The sequence below is a fragment of the Gopherus evgoodei genome, chromosome 3 (genome assembly GCF_007399415.2).
Source record: "Gopherus evgoodei ecotype Sinaloan lineage chromosome 3, rGopEvg1_v1.p, whole genome shotgun sequence".
Taxonomy (NCBI): domain Eukaryota; kingdom Metazoa; phylum Chordata; order Testudines; family Testudinidae; genus Gopherus; species Gopherus evgoodei.
The window spans coordinates 75709237-75726133 of record NC_044324.1 but is presented as its reverse complement, the minus strand read 5'-3'; the positions used below and the strand labels follow the sequence as shown (position 1 = coordinate 75726133).

Genomic DNA, 16897 nt, shown 5'->3' with positions numbered 1-16897 from the left:
GGGCCGAGCTGTGATTGACACGCCCGGAGGGGGAACTAAGGGGGTGAATTCTGGAGTCATAGAGCCACACGTTGGGCTCCCCACACCCTGCACTTTTATAACCTTGTAAGGAAGAAGGACCGGGCTCGAGATAATCCCCAATTTCTGATTGGTCCGCACATGGTTTGATTGACACGATCCCCCTGGCTCCGCCCAGCCCCAGTCACTTTATTGACACTAATGAGCGAGTTCTTTCCCACCGGTCTCCTGCTTGGAAGTGCTGACAGATCAAGGCAACAAATTTCAATTACAAGCCCTAATTTGTGTCCGCAGAGCGTTTGTTCCCCATGTCAGTCCTGCCTGGCCCGTCAGACGAGGCAGAGCTCGGAGGAGGAGGAGGGGGAGGAACAGCGCCTCTGCAAACGGGACTAGTTTAGACAAACTTGGCTGATCCCTGGCATTGCACAAGCAGGGCGAGGAGACCCCCGCGCCCCTCGCCTGGGGGATCGGGAGGGAGGCAGGGAGCAAGACGCCGCTCACGCCGGGCGGTGCAGCGCGGCGCGGCTTTGGCCAGGGGCCCGTTGCGTGTCTATGAGCGGGGTCTAGGGCGGGGGGGTGTGCGCGCCGGGCATGGCCGAGAAGCGGCGACCCTCGCCCGGCACCGCGATGAGTCTCAAGGCTCACGCCTTCTCGGTGGAGGCGCTCATCGGAGCCGAGAAGCAGCAGCACAAGCAGCCGAAGCGGCGTAAGCTGGGCGGCGAGGAGGAGCCGGCGGCGGAAGAAGCGGGCAGCGGCTGCGAAAAGGACTCCAGCGAGGGCGCCGAAAGCGCCCCGTTGCAGCCCCACGCTGGGGCAGCGTCGGCGCCTGGCAGGAGCTGCGGCGAGCTGGAGCCGAGCTGCGGCGTCCGGGGACCGGCCGGTGAGTCTCCTCCCCGCTCCCATCCCACCCCGCTGGACGCTGCAGCGGGGCCGGGACAAAACTGCCCACCCCGCCCAAGCTGTCAATGCAGCCGCTGGCCCCCACGCTGGAACTTCCTCGGGCACTCTGAGAAGGGGTAGGGGCTGATTCTGTCCCAGAGCCGAACCCCGGCGCGGCTCATCTTTGCTCGGTGTAAACCCTCCTACGCCGGGTCACTCACTCCTGGCCTCGCCCTCTCACTCTTCTGACAGCTTTTCAAGTTTCTTCCCTCTCTCCTCCTCCCCTTTGAACCCGGCTGGGCTCCGGATCCAACACTTTCTTCTCCTCCCCTGATTATTGTTTTTCTTTAACACTGTGGCGCAAAAATCGCTCCAGCCAATGAGCTGGTAGTAAAATATCTGTCAGAGCGGAGATGTGTTAATGAACCTTCTCCAGGCATTCGGGGAAATCAAGGGTCTGGTGCGAGGCGACCGTGTTCACTTAAAAGTCCCTTTCCCTGCTATTTTTGACAACTGCATTTCAGGCCACCACCACCCTAGCCCTAATACTAGACGTGAAAGAGCCGAGCCGGGGAGCAACGGGGATTCGTGTCAGTTAAAAAAAACCAGTGCATTAATATGCCAGAGAAGGGCAAACTTTGCAGAGCTGAAATCAAATGTACGAGGAAATCTGCAGTTAACGTTGCGACGCTAATTCATTTCCCGCAAGCCCGCAAGCAGCAGCGCATATGGCCTGTCTCACTCTGCCCCAGCAGCACCAGGAAAACAATCAGCCCGATTTGTTTTCCTCGGTGCCAGGGGTTTGCTGCATGCCGGTGCTTAGGCCTGACGCTTTGCTGCCTATCCGCGGAGAGCCCTGCCTGAGAGGGGGGTACGGTTGCTATTTAAAAGACCCCATTCCGGCGTCTGTTATCAGCTTTGAACTCCAGGGCCAAATTCCGCACGTGATCGCGGCTGATTTTCACCCCGCGCTGGGACAGGCGCGTTACGCACTTGCACAGGCCGCGTAGCTCTGCGCTGGGCCCGCCACGGGAGGGACAGTGAGCTATGACCGCGCTGTGTGTAAACGCGGGGAGGGACGCGCGCTAGGCCAGGAGAGTGCGGGGATGCTCCAGGCCTCTCGCTGCCTTGCTCCTCGCTGCGGTGGGTGGCGTGGGGAGACTTTTGACTTGCTCTTTCTCTGTTGTTCTGGGGGCAAGGGCTGGACCCAGCAGCCCTTCCCCGGGCTCTTCTCAGTCTGTGGAAGAGGGAGGCGCTCCGAAGTCCCTGGGAGCTGCCGGGATCCCAGGCCCCGCTGCTCTTGGCCTGACACTCCCTTCTGCTTCCCTTCCTCCCGGCTCTCATTCCAGGCAGCTGCAAGGAGAGTTTCCTAGGAGGGTCCCCGCCAGTGTCGCCCGGCGGCTCCCCCAAGGGGTCTAGGGCCGGTTCCCCTCCGCCAACCCCGCAAGCGCCGCGGGTAGATCTGCAGGGAGCCGAGCTGTGGAAGCGCTTCCATGAGATCGGCACCGAGATGATCATCACCAAGGCAGGAAGGTAAAAAAGGCGCGGCGCGCACTTATCCAGTTCCCCCTTCTGGGGCAAATGCACTAGGGCAAAGGTACCCTTCTGCGACGGGCTGTTCTGCTGCACTGCTCAGGAGAGAAGCAGAAAGCCCGCACCCAGGTTCCGCACCTCTGGGTGAGTGGGCGCAGCAGTACCGCGGAGGGAGAAGTTGCTTAGGAGTAATCGAAATCAGACGGCACTACCACATCACAATCAAATCGCGATGGGAAAAGTGAAGAGTTGAGGCCCATTTTCCCGCAGGCAGCGCTTTAGTATAGGGGTCCCCGAAGAAAGCAGTAGTTTTGTTAGTCAGTTCCACCCCACAGTCATAAATACATCAAATGAATTGTATTACATTGGCTTGTTAATTTCTAGTCTCTGGTCCAATTTACAGTTGCAGGACAGGCACATTTTTCCTTTTCTTGGTACCCCTATTGTTTCTTGGAACTAGGGAAAGCTGGAGTTTGTAAGGAGGTTAATGTGGCTAAAATTAATTCCGAAGTCTATTGATAAAGGAAGATCGGACTGAGTACAAATGAGACAGGATAGCCTAACTGCCCTCTGATTTATGCTATGCTCTCCTTCAGGTGGATAAACATTATGTCTCATAATATCACTTTGTTCATTCATGTTAATCAAATACAAAATCTGATGCTGCAGAAGCCGGATTTTTTATGCTGTTTTGGACAGCTAATTTATAATAACTATACAGATGACATGCACAGTCTAAAATCTACAAATACATCAAAGTGGATAAAACAAATTGATTTATGTGCTATGTAGAGCACAATAATTTTAGATGGGCACAGGAACATGTGGAGTTTTAGGTTTCCTGTTCATTAGGATGAAGTCTATGAATGTTGTATTCTTCTAAAATAAACTTTCCCCCCTTTCCAATGGATACACATGGCAAAAACCTGGCTAGTATAAAAATATCTGAACTTATTAGAAATTACAAAAACATATTTGATTGAATCCATATGCTACCTTCTCCATTTTCAGCGAGGCTTTATTAATGATTGAAATGCAGTCTTAACTAGCACAAAGCAACATTTGTCTTGAGGGTCCAGTCAAAGATTTTCCTTTTTTATCTTACAGGTGCACTGAAATAACAGTAAGAGCCAGTTAGCCAAGACAGTTTCACCCTGCTGTTTATTTAGAAAATATAGAAATAACATATTTTTCCTTCTACAATTTTAATTTCGCTAATTGTTTAGAACAACAGAAAACACGGAATTTAACTTGGATGGCATTTGGATTTATGCAATAAGAAAAAAAATCTTTTATTAATATGCAGTCAACTAGTCATTATAAAGTTTCTTATTTTTGCCCTTCAGGAAGAACTTTTCATCTAAAAGGCAAGTGTCAAACACACACTGAATTGAGACATGATTTTTTTTAATCTAAAATCCCCACATTGGTTAACTATTCCACTTTTGGACACCAAATGATCTAAATTGTGAACATATTTATAAACATACTTTGTACTTTGGTGTCTGCTTTCAATAAAGATGTTTTAGGGCACCTTTCAAACATAGAACAACTCATGGATATCACCTTTAGTATGTTGCAAACTGTAAATCCCTTCCGAATGAGGAACATATTGTTTGGTTCTATCATGGCACATTGAGTTTTATAATTGCATCCTTGTTTTATATTTCTATCACCATGTCTTTAATGGTATAATTTGCTGATATAGAAGTGACACACCCTTTGCTGCCGTCAGTACTCATCTGACAATTTAAATTTCTGCAGGTTGTGATCTTGCTTGATAAGAGCTGTTACTTGCATCTCTCATGTAGTATATGTCTAGTAACTGTCTAGCAGGTTGTAAAGGCATATGTAGTGAAATAAAGTCTCAAAACAAAATGACTTACTATTTAACAATAAAGTTGAAATGAAATGGTGAGATTTGTACTCCCTAAAAGGATCACAAAACATATGAAGCATTGTTCAGCAAAAATACACTTAAAAAATCTGTTGTGACCTATCAAATGGACCATTTTGTGGCTATGTGGCCATAATGATCAAAAAAGACTCTTACAGACTTCTCTGTGTTAGGGAGGGGTGTACTCACAAACTGGTTACTTTGCTGTTCAACTGTTCCCAAATCTGTTTCATATTAAAATGACCTCGTTTTTTCTGTGTTCAGGCGGATGTTCCCTGCAATGAGAGTGAAGATCTCAGGTTTAGACCCACATCAGCAATATTACATTGCCATGGACATTGTGCCAGTGGATAACAAAAGATACAGGTACAGTAACTGTAAAACACAAAGCTTGTGATGCAAACTGTACAGATACGGCTGTTGGCAGAGAATATTAATCAACTATATATTAACAGAAGGAAGAGTTTAAGGCTCCTCCAAATTTCTATTTTCATCTCAATGCATAAAATTAAGTCGTTGTGCCAAGTATGCAAGAACAATGGCAGTTTTTATTGAAGTGCTTTCTACACTGGGCTTATGTTCGATAGCTAAGCAGTTAGTTGTTTTGCTTTTACAGAATGCAATTTAGCCCCAGCAAAGAGAAATTTTTAATGTATTTTGTTCTTAGTCCACGGCTACATACATCCACTTTGTGTCACTTTGTAGTTATTTCCTATGAATGAATAAATATTAAAATTATATATTCTAGTGACACTACGTTAAAATGTAAAGCATTTAAATGTTCTTGAATTATGGTTCAAAAGGATTTACGATAAATGCTGCTCCTTGTGTTATGGATTCAGATTAAAAAGGGATAACAGGTAGGTATCTTTAGTGATTTTGATTTGAATGAATTGATGGCATTACTGTCCATGAAACTTCATATTTTAAAGAATATATTTATTAATGAATGACCAGTTATGCTAATTATTTCTTTAACACTTCAAAGAAGGGTCACATTTATGTGAACTTTTACCAGGGCAGTCTTGAGCTAAGCAAGTAGTCCTGTGCCTATTGGACTACTAGTCTGATGAAATGCTTGCGGGTTTAGGCCCACAATCGTTACTATTAGCACGTTTAGAAACTTTATGTATCAAGGGCCTGACTTTATTTGCCATTGAAGTCAAGAGAAGATTTTTACCAAGTGGTTCAGTGGGAGCAGGATTGGAGCCTTACATATTATCATTTTGGTTATTTCAACCCATTGTTAGAACAATTCAATAAATCTATTTGCCAAAGGTTTAATTGTAGAACTATGAAACTTTAACATAGGGAAAGAAGGTCAAGCTGAACAGACTTACTCTCAGGGAATACTTTTTTTCTCACTATACCAACACTGAGTCTGAACTACATTTCTTGTGTAATTAAAATTGATAACTGTAATTTCCTTCTTCCACGGGCACATTTATGACAATTTTAGTTTTGTTTACAGAGAAATTTTCAGCAAGGTGACAATATAAACACCAAGAACAATTCAGATAGTGGTCATCTGGTGGGGGTGTTTTTGTTTGTTTTTGGATTATGTCATAACAAACCGAAACAGGTTTTCTCTAAGCTAGGACAGTTCAATTAAAATGGAAAATCTTTATGCTGATTTGGATCCAAAATTAAGACTTTGTCAACTGGTCATAACAGAAATGTAAATTTACACAGTACTGTGAGTATGTAGTTTCCGATCTTTACAAATAGCGATCTTTATGTCAGGACTTGAATAGAGTTAAAAATTCTGATATTCAAATGAGGAAATTAATATTAAATATTAGTAGTTATAACAATGAATGTGTCTCTTTCATTTTAAATATATATGTATTTTTATAGTCCTTGCTGTGTGCACTTCTGACCATTAATTTTCCAAAAAAACCAAGTTCAGCTCGTGTTATCATATATAAAATGCAGTATTTTCATGGTTGGTGCGCACATATTTTTGTTAAGAATTTAGAATTATGTATATTTTATCTTCCTGGTTACTTTTACCTGATTTCACTTTTCTATAAGCAAGGCTCTTATGCAGTGGATGTATTCTTTTATACTGATTATTATTTTAGTCCCATTACTGTGCTTGATACTTTACAAACTGCCTGCCCTGAACATCTGAGCAGCAAAGAGATACTATAGCAGTTGTACACTGGGCCCAATCCTGCTCCCCTTGAAGTAAATGATTAAACCTTAACTGAAATGGTGTCAGCTGAGGATAATTTATATTTAAACTTAGCAAAATTAAACCTTATCTGAAAAGTTAGGTATTGTTTTAAAATATTTTAAATAAATTTAATGAAGTACAATTTGTAATGTTCACACCTTAAAATAGGTAAAGAAAATATTAAATCTAATTTATTCACAAATTAAAAAGAATAATAAATCAGATAAAAATACTAAAACAAATAACAAACTGTATGATTTAGAAGAGGATATTTCTCCACAAGAAGGAATCACAAGAAAATACATATCATTTCATAATTGATGGCTTGCTATGATTTACATCCATACATATTTGTAATGAATAATTTTGTTTCCACTATTTATAATGTTGCAGATTCTTTTTTCTCTTAAAGAGGAGAACCATACAGAGAGACAGACCTGGTGAAAGTGTTGAAAGACATTTCTTAAAATTAAATTGATCTGTTTATTTTTTTTGCTAAGAGCATTTTTCTTTTTTCTGAAGCATGCATGCCTATCAGACATATTAATTTGCAGTTTTTAATTAGTTTTTTTTTAAATTGTCCTGCAAAATAGCTGAATTCAGAATAAGATATTTTTTATTGAAGGATAATATACTTTTACTACAGAATGTCTTTGTTTATTTTTTTTAATAAAAAGAAACATAATAGGATGTGGGTTTTTTATTTAAGTATTTCTGTGGTACTGTCAAGAAGATCAATATGGTTCTCACAGAAATCTTCTCATTTTAATTTCATTCTCTCTTTCATTGTCGCAAGATGTGTTGTATCTGGAATAGTTTTATTTGTGGACTGTTTCATGTTAGAAACAACATGCTAAGTGAGTCATGTAAAGAATTGTTTATGTCATTGTATAAATTAAGGCCCAGAGGGATGCCATTGAGATCAGTGGATCTATCCCAGTGTAACTGGTGGTCAGTGGAAAGACAGCAACTGGCTTTAATGGGAGTTGGATCAGGCTCTAAATGAGAGCAGAATTTGGTCCTGTCTATTGTAGATACTTTTGCTAATATTTTGTAACTCAGCTGTTTGCAGCAACTAAAATTGAAAGTTGAAATGAAAGTAAATTAAACATGGGTTCAGAGTAGCAGCCATGTTAGTCTGTATCCGCAAAAAGAACAGGGGCACTTTAAGGTGCCACAAGTACTCCTGTTCTTTTTTTAAAATTAAACATGTTATTTGCAGCAAAGAAGACTGCTGTGTTTGTTAGTGCAGCTATTAAGGTAATCTTGACAGTGGTGAGAGAGGCTTCCCAAAATGATGTGACTTTGTTTATATTGATTACTTTCCCTTTATCTCTCAAATCTCAGTTGAATTTCCTAGCTATTTTTATAGACTTCTTTTAAGTGGTTTTTTCCCGCTTTTTTTTTCTATTCAAAAAATGATCACTTTTCTCTGGGATATTGTGACTAGATTCATTGTAATTATCGTCCCTCAACATTTGTAGATTGACAGGTGCTGTACATACAAAGTCCTGCTATATCAGGATAAATCAGTCTGATGAATTATTTCCAATTTTATTATGACGGATGTTGCGCTTCTTTTCATAGGTATGTTTACCATAGTTCGAAGTGGATGGTGGCCGGGAATGCTGATTCACCAGTACCTCCTCGTGTTTATATTCACCCTGATTCACCCGCCTCAGGGGAGACTTGGATGAGGCAAGTGATCAGCTTTGACAAGCTGAAACTTACAAACAATGAGCTGGACGATCAAGGGCATGTGAGTATTCTGTGTCTTACAATATGACAAACTAGCACATCGGTCATCACGTAAAGATTTTATGACATGTATCTTCCTGTTGGCAAGAATGATCTCAGCATTGCAAAGCATCATAAAAATTGACCGGCACTCATACAAAATCTGCTCATTCTTTTGCTTTGATAATTGATTGATGCTTTTTTTAAAATGGATGCTAGTTTATTTGCCCCTCAAAAGTATAAGACCCCTGGGTAAGTAGAATTGTGCAAGGCTGAATTAACTAAAGTAAAAGTACAGAATTGCTTGTATATTTTATCACCATATCTATAGATCCTGCAATTTCAGTTTTTATCAAAAAAGTGTGCTTAAACTCACAGGTAGTGAGAATAAATATTAGTAATATGTAATAAGTTTATGTGAATAAAAAATACATTTAACTGTTTTTTTTTAACCTAAACATTTGTGTGAAATCCCATGAGGTGTTAATAATTGCACTCCAAAATGAACAACATGGGAGCTGGGTTCACTCTGATAATGATTTATTACATACCTTATGAAGCAAGACCCTTTCACAGCTGAGGCTCATTACTTCTGAGAAAGCTGGCAGACTGCTGCAGTATGAGTGTTCTGTTTGCAAGCTCTGAATTGTTTAGTTATGACATTATCTAATGTGACAAAATGTGTTTATATTCATATTTCCTTTTCTCTTGAAAACTGTTGAAACATGACAGATGTAAGCCAGCGTCTTTCCAACAATCCCTAAAATAGTTGTACTTGACACCTTAGGAAATAATTAAAAAACAAGAATTGTTTTTAGACAGGATGAAGTCTTTATTTTTGACAAATTCAGTAATAAATAGCAAATGTTGGCTTTCTTTCAAAGGGAACATTGAACTCAAAGTGTCTGGAGTTTTAAGAACCTGAGTGACAAGTCGGAGACCGGATGTGGGTTCCATTTACTCTAAAGTAGCCAGACTTATTAAATAGGATGATTCCTCAGTCACGAAAAGGAATAAAATGGAATACCCCTAGCACTATATGCAAAGATGCTATATATAGCTATCAGCATTTTTCTTCTGTGCACATTTCCTATTGAAGTCAATGGGACCGCTGCTTGCAGAACAGTGCGAGAACCTGGTCCCAGTTGTAAATTCTACAAGCACCTCCATTTTCTCTAAAGAAAATATGTGTCTGTAGGGTATGTCTGTACTGCAGTCATAGGGTGTGACTGCAGCTTGGGTGGGTTTACTGAGCTAGCTGTAATCCAGCCCGGTTGGGTACGGGAGCAGTGAAATCAGGGTTCCAGGAGGGCTAGAACAGCCCACACTGAATGTCTCTACATGGGAGGGGGTAGTAAAGTGATGGGGCCAATTCATAACTCATTAAATAATGGATTTGTGCTAGGGATAAATCTGGTCCAATAACTCTGCAGTGTTAAGCCCTGTTCTTTATCTCTGCACTCTTTTTTCAGTTCTTTACCTATCGTTTGTTTATGTTACATAAGTATGAGCAACTATTTTTTCCCACTCGGTTGCAAGAAAGAGTTATAGTATGTTATTGTCAGATGTTGCAGGAGTTAGATTGCTGTTTCACTGTAGATATGCCCATAAAAGGTTTTGAATTAACAGTATTTCTATTTTGGATTTAACACCTCCCCCCAATATTTACACTCATTATCTGTGGAATTATGATCCAGGGGTCTGATTCTGCAGTCCTGGAATGAATAAATGTTACTCAGCATGAGAAGTTCCATGGGTTTCAGTGGGATTACTTGTGTATCTGCAATTAATGTGAACGGGTAGCACCAACATTTTACTGAAGTGCTTAAAAGCGAAGAGAGCTGTAATTCTGGAAGAGTCCAATTCTACAACTGATAGGCTATGTCTACACTTGCAGTTAGTAGTGTGATTCCCAGCTCGTGTAGACATACTTGCACTGTGTGCTAAAAATAGTGTATAGCATTGGTAGCCTGTGCATAAATGAGCGGCAGCCTGACCTTGTACTCATGAGGTCCAGACCGGTTTGTACTCAAGGCAGTTAGCCAATGCCACCCCTCACCGCTGCCCCATGTTACAGCTATAGAGAGTATGTGTAAGTGAGCTAGAAATCACATCCCTACCACCAAGAGTAGACATAGGCAACCGTTCAGGCAGATTGTTATAACCATTGACTTCAGTGAGGCTACACATGGACACAACAGTTTACCCATGTGCTATTGGTTGCAGGACTAGGGCTCAAGATTTAATCTTGAAGATGGACAAAGAGCTAAATTACTGTATTGTATGCTATATACTATATTGGCCTTGCACAATATAGTGCAAGTATATACTATACTGTATTGTACAAGGCCACATTTCAGGCTTGCTTCCCCCGAGATGAAATCCACAGTGTATGTAGTGCATTCTTATTCATGGTGAAGAGAAATTTAAAATTACTGGAGCACTCTTTATTTATTAAAGTTTCAGTTTGGAAGCTAGCCAAGTAGTATTCTTCTAAAGAGAGTCAAGGCACATTGAACTGATTCAGAACTACAACATCCCCCCACTCCCAAAACAAAAAAAAATGGAAATTTAATGTTTTTTTTTTAAAGACAATAGAAGGTTGGTTGCAAAATTCATATTTCTAAAATCTGGGAAATTGCAGACACTCACTGTTATCAGAAAAGGCAAAAACAGAAAGCAGAGACGTGTCTATCTCAATGGGTCCATTTTTTCTTTTCGAGTAGCATGAAATGCAGAATTGAAATGGCTGTGCAGCCTCTGGGGGCCTCCAGCAATAATGGAAAAGGAATAATTGCACATTTTGTAATGAATATAAGCCACTTGGCTTCTGCAGTGCTGGTCCTCATTCACCTCTTGAGGTCATGTAAGGAGAGACAGAATTTAGCTCTCAGCCTTTGGCTCTGAACATATTTTATGTGTCCAGTTCTCCATTTTGAAACCCTGTTGATTTTGCTCTTTTCAAACACCTAAGTATGGCCAGTTTACACACAAGTTTCTCCACTAGTGTTCTGGGGCTTGATTCTGATCCTTCAGCAACGTATTTCCATTGACCTTCATGGAATGACAGTAGTGTGAGACGAGTTGGGGCCCTTAATGTACACTGTAGTACTAACTTACTGGCACTGGCAGCAGGGCCAGTCACATTTCACAAAGCTGCTTGCTGTTGCAACTAATCAATGACACTAAGTAAACAGGTAAAATACTTTAAAGTTAACGTTACACATTTTTAAGGGGCATGTTAAAATACTAACCTAGGTGTCCTACTATCCTCAAACTGTATGTGTAACTCACATTCATGTGAGTTGGGGCTACATATGTGAACTGAGGACGTTAATATTATTAGTAAACATTTATGTTGTGGAAGTGGCTAATGGCCAGCGAGGTCAGGGTCCTGTACAGAATGATAGTAAGTGACAGTGCCTGCCCCAATTTTAGCCCTTTGTTTAGAACTGAACATGGCTGCATTTCTTAATATTTTAGGGCCACTCACTTTCCGTTTGAATACTTCCTGTAAACACTCCGGTGTGCTAATGTTGTCATCAGCATTTTGACTGGAAGTCCTTGTCTTCCCACTTTTATAGTAATGTTATATAAACAGACACATGGACCAGATCTTGAAATGGTTTTGCACATAGAATCCATTTGCATGTGGAACAACTGGAGGGTCAGGTGAAATTTATAAAGATACATTTTCAATGTGATGCTTGCGGACTTAATGGGAGTCACCCAGTTAATTTGTTGCAGACTGCTTTGAAAAGGTAATGCATCTTAAATTATACTGGGCAGTAATCTCCACTGAGACACTGGGTTATAATGCCGTCCCTTGCAAAGACATCAGTATCATCAATTAGAGATTTTATGATGACGAAAAGGAAATCTTCATTTTATGACTCACATAGATAGACAAACACGCTTCGCTCATCACACATACATACTTCCTCTTTCTTATACTAGCCCCTCTCCCCTGCAGTCTCTGGAATAGAGGGTCCCAGGTAAGATCGATCCTCTTTGATTAGAACTGGTTGAAATTTTCACACCCTTTCTATCAAGATTTCAATGGAAAAAAATTCAGTATTTTTAACATTCTTCCACTAACTGCTTTTGAGTAACTTGTTTTAACCCCTAGTTTGCTATAGAGTCTCACCTGTGGTATTTAAATTGAATTAAACTTGTCTATTTTCTCCCCTCTGTAATGCAGGGGTCAGATTGCATGTGGAGGCAGGCCATTGCTCTGCCCATCTTCACAAGTTCAGAGTAGCTGTAGATTTTTTGTTAAAATGACCTGCAGTGAAAAGTTGAAAATGTTGACATTTAAATTTGCATTGCTAGGTTTTGTGAAGGTGATAGGGGCAGTTCACACATCGTAGCCCCAAATGTTTCTCCCCACCTCCAAAGCCTGAATAAATGAACTTTGCACAAAGAGTCAAAAAGGATTTTTGTTTGGTTGGTTGGCTTGGTTTTCGAGTTGTGGGAAAAGGAACCTGGCAGCTAGGAGAAAAGTGGCTGTAGTCCTTGTGCCGCTAGGGTGCAGGGCAAGGCGAGGAGGACCCATGTTGTGCTGGTGTTATTGATTGTTTTTTGGTTATGGATAAGGCTCCTGTCATTCGGCTCCATTGTGGCAGACATTCCATAAACGTCTTAAAAAGAAAGTCCCTGCTACAAAAAATTTCATTTGTGGCTGTGCGTCCATCAGCTGTTGCCTGGCACTGTCACTTTGTATGGCAAAGGGGAGTTGCAGCAAGGGCCTTCTGCATGGCATGCATGCCCATGAAGCAGTAACAGTGGCTTCCCTTGTGTTTAGGGCCAGCTGTAGCCATTGATAGGGCCAAGGTTTGTTCTTCGGTGATGTTGTTTTGTTCTTTGTGTCTTCCACAATAAGAACAAGGTCTTCACCACTATAGGGGAAGACACTTAAGTAATTTAAAATGAAAACTTAAATGCTGCAAGAAATGATAGCACCCCCAGAGAAATGATGCTATGGTACACTGATCTGCTGTGCCTCTTCTCGTGGTTCCATTGAAATATTTGTTTATGTAGGATGGTCAGGAAGCTGAAGATCTGCATGGGTAATCAGTCATAGAACAATAAGCCTAAAGGGGAACAAAAGGGAAGAGAGTATGAACAAAATATTAACATAGTCGTTATTTAAAAAATCCTAACAATGCGATTTTAATATTTAAGATAAGCTATTCTGGAAGTACAATTAAAGTATGTGGAAAGCCAGCTTGCTTTCTAAGAGCTGGACTGTCAGTTTGCAATTGCAGTTTGGGTTGTTGCATTGTCCCTGGAGCAGTCTGGGAGGGAGAATGGGACTCTTCAAGTCACAGAAATGGCATGCCTGCCTTGGTCTTCCTTACTCCCAGTCACAGGGTGGATCATGGCCTGGATCTAAAGGAAACGAATCAATATTGTGTTAAACCCAAATACTGTACTGATCTGCTTGTCAATTTGAGTTTAATTATCTTAAATAAAGAATTGAATCGTCTGAGATAGGTGTCGTTGACTGGGTCATGCTGTGTTATGAATTTTTAAAGGGATGCAGCCAACTTAAAAAATTAAGTTCAAGATAATGTCAATTCCTTGGCCATTTTTGTGGTTTGCATGTTTCCTGCTTTTTAAAAGACCCAGACAAACAGGAGAAACTGACTGATTCTCCAGGAACAATGGCGTAGAGCCAGTCTACTCAGTGCTATTAAACGCACAGAGGAAGCAAACTGAAAACATAGAGCTTTTTTTCTCTAATCAATCCGGGATGGCATTATTAACAACAATATAGGGTAACACATTTTCAGGGAGAGGTGTAATTTAGTTATTTGCTTATTAAATTGGCAATGTCTTGGGCCCACTTCACCATTGCCCTGCACCTTGTGTAGTCATTTAACCCAGTACAAAGGCTGTGTGTGTGTGTGTGTGTGTAAACTTCTGCGTAATCAGTATAGTAGAAAAACAATTTATATTCAATTATACTGATGTAAATGACTAGGCACAGTGTAGGGCAATGGGCAACTGGGGCTTTAATGTATAGTTTTAGCTTGATACTGCATTCTTAATGCACCCATTACTCTCTTACATCATCAGGTATTTAGGGTGTGCAAGGAATGCAAGATCAGACTTTTGCTGTTAGTCACTTGCTAATTCTTCTTTTATAGAATTTTTTCCAACAGAAAAACTCTGGAAAGTTTGTTGCAAGGGAGATTTAAACACTCAGTTCAACAAAGCCAGTATATAGCTTTTTAATCTATGCGAGACTATAGAAGCTAGGGAAGTCACCTTGAATTAGAATAACCATAGGTAGGGCCCTACCAAATTCACCGTACATTTTGGTCAATTTCATGGTCATAGGATTTTTTTAAATCGTAAATTTCATGATTTCAGCTGTTTAAATCTGAAATTTCACGGTGTTGTAATTTTAGGGATCCTGACCCAAGAAGGAGTTGTGGCGGGGGCCGAGGGGTGATCACAAAGTTATTGTAGAGTGGGTTGTGGTACAGCTACCCTTAGTTCTGCACTGCGGTTCATGCCGGTACTGCCTTCAGAGCTGCTGGCCAGGAGCCCAGCTCTGAAAGCAGAGCCGCTGCCAGCCACAGCACAGAAGGAAGGATGGCATGGTATTGCCACCCTTACTTCTGCGCTGCTGCCTGCAGATCCGGGCCCTCAGACAGCAGCTGCCACTCTCTGACTCTTCAGCTCTGAAAGCAGCAACGCAGAAGTAAGAGTGGCATGGTATGGTATTGCCACACTTACTTCTGTGCTGCTGATGGGGGGGCACTGCCTTCAGAGCTGGGTGCCTGGCCAACAGTCACCGCTCTTTAGCTGCCAAGCTTTGAAGGCAGCACAGAAGTAAGGGTGGCAATACTACAACCCTCCCAGAGGTGAAAGTAAGCAGGTACGGGCCAGTACGGAGGACAGGTAAGAAAAGGAGACTGCCTGAGGGAGGGAGAAGCCCACCCCCTGCATAAGAATAGTTTAAACTCAGTTGCTCCCTGAGTGGTTCAACCCTTGGGGTTAGGAGGGGTTTCTGGCATTCTTGTTAATTTCACTCACAGTAGGTGCGGGGAAAGGGGAGGGTGTGTTTGACAGTCCTTGTCTGCCCCCAGGATGAGAGGATCTCTCCAATACTAATATACACAACAAATACAAGCATTTGGCTGCACAGCTTAAATCCAGAGCTAATAAAAGCAGGTGGAAGGGGAAAACTCACTGTCACGCTGGTTTCTCGTCTCATCCCTCGTCCTCCTCCAGCCAGGCTGCAGACAAGGCTCTGCATTCCTCCCCCCGCCCCAGCAGGGATTCTCCTCTAGGCTCTAGCTTGCAGCAGGGACACTGGCTGAGATGCCTGCCGCTGCTGCCTGCATAAGAACAGTTTAAACTCAACTCTTCCCTGTACAGTTCAGACCCCAGGGTTAGAAGACGTTTCTGGCATCCTTGTTAATTTCACTCGGGGGGGGGAGGGTGTGTGTGACCATGGCAGGGGCAGTTCTTTTCTGCCCGTGGGATGAGAGGATCTCCAATACACAAAAAACACAATCAAAATCAGGAACCATTTCCAAGTTCACATCTATCCCATTCCCTCCCCAGCAGAGGATCATGGTTGTGATGTCCAAACTGCTGCAGATCCTCTTTGAAATGTTACTGAACCACACAGGGAACAGATGAGTTTAAACTGTTCTTATGTAGGAGGCAGGCTTCTCCCTCCCTCAGCCAGTCTCCCTGTTGCAAGCTAGAGGCAAGCCCCTACAGCTGCTGCTCAGTGCCAGCCAGGGAGAAAGCTTGGAGCCTAGCGTCCGCAGCCTGGCTGGAGGAGGAGGGAAGACACGGAGAAAAATGTGACAGTGAGTTTTCACTTTTTCAGGCTTATTCCAATAGTAAAGTTTTATTACAGACAGTACTGGTAGTAATAATAGTAGCTTTATTTTCTCTATCTATCTCATGCAATGGGAGGGATCCATGAAGTACGTAGGAGAAATGGTTGCTTGTTATTGGACCATATGGGTAAGAAATGTCAATTACTTTCACCCCTGCCCAAACTCCAGGGCTCCCAGATGCCTCTGCAGTTGGTAGCTCCGGGGGTGATTTAAAGGGCCCGGCTCTTAGCTTTAGCTGAATCCCTGAGCCCTTTAAATCCTGATTTAAAAGCCCTGGGATTTAAAGGCCCCACCACTTCTGATTGAGGCCACGCCTCTTCTGGTTGAGGCCCATCTCCCCCTGCAGGACTCTGGAGTACCGGCAAGTCCTTTAAGTTACTTTCACCCCTGAACCCTCCTAAAATAACCTTGTGACCCCCCTGCAACTTCCTTTTGGGCAGGATTCCCAATTTGAGAAACACTGGTCTCCCCCTGTGAAATCTTTATAGTATAGGGTAAAAACACATAAAAGACCAGATTTCACAGGGGAAGACCAGATTTCACAGTCTGTGATGCGTTTTTCATGGCCAAGAATTTGGTAGGGCCCTATCCATAGGGGACTGCCTGAAGTCATTTATTGGAGCTCTTCTGATGTCATTGTCAAAAAGCCCAGTTGCAATATAATGAAAACTTGGATTATCCAGAAACTTTGCTTATTCAAAACAGGATCATGTTCCCCAGCCAAGACTAAATGTATTAAAAAGTACTCTGCCTAGTCAACCTGTGTTTATCCAAGCTAATGTAATG

At 42.2% G+C, this 16897-nt stretch overlaps 1 protein-coding gene across 2 annotated transcripts in view; it reads left to right on the top strand.

Annotated features, from left to right (window-relative positions):
- Nucleotides 1-244: 244 nt before the first annotated feature.
- Nucleotides 245-16897, top strand: part of TBX18 (T-box transcription factor 18) — a 29397-nt gene continuing 12744 nt past the window's right edge. Inside the window, exons 1-4 of one of the 2 annotated variants that reach the window (XM_030555862.1) lie at nucleotides 245-898; nucleotides 2247-2430; nucleotides 4592-4693; nucleotides 8094-8265. In XM_030555862.1, coding sequence (XP_030411722.1) covers nucleotides 610-898; nucleotides 2247-2430; nucleotides 4592-4693; nucleotides 8094-8265 — 747 coding nt within the window. In that variant the 5' untranslated portion in view covers nucleotides 245-609. Of the gene's footprint in view, nucleotides 899-1941; nucleotides 2041-2246; nucleotides 2431-4591; nucleotides 4694-8093; nucleotides 8266-16897 lie in introns of those variants that run through there. The other variant, XM_030555863.1, reaches the window with a different exon arrangement.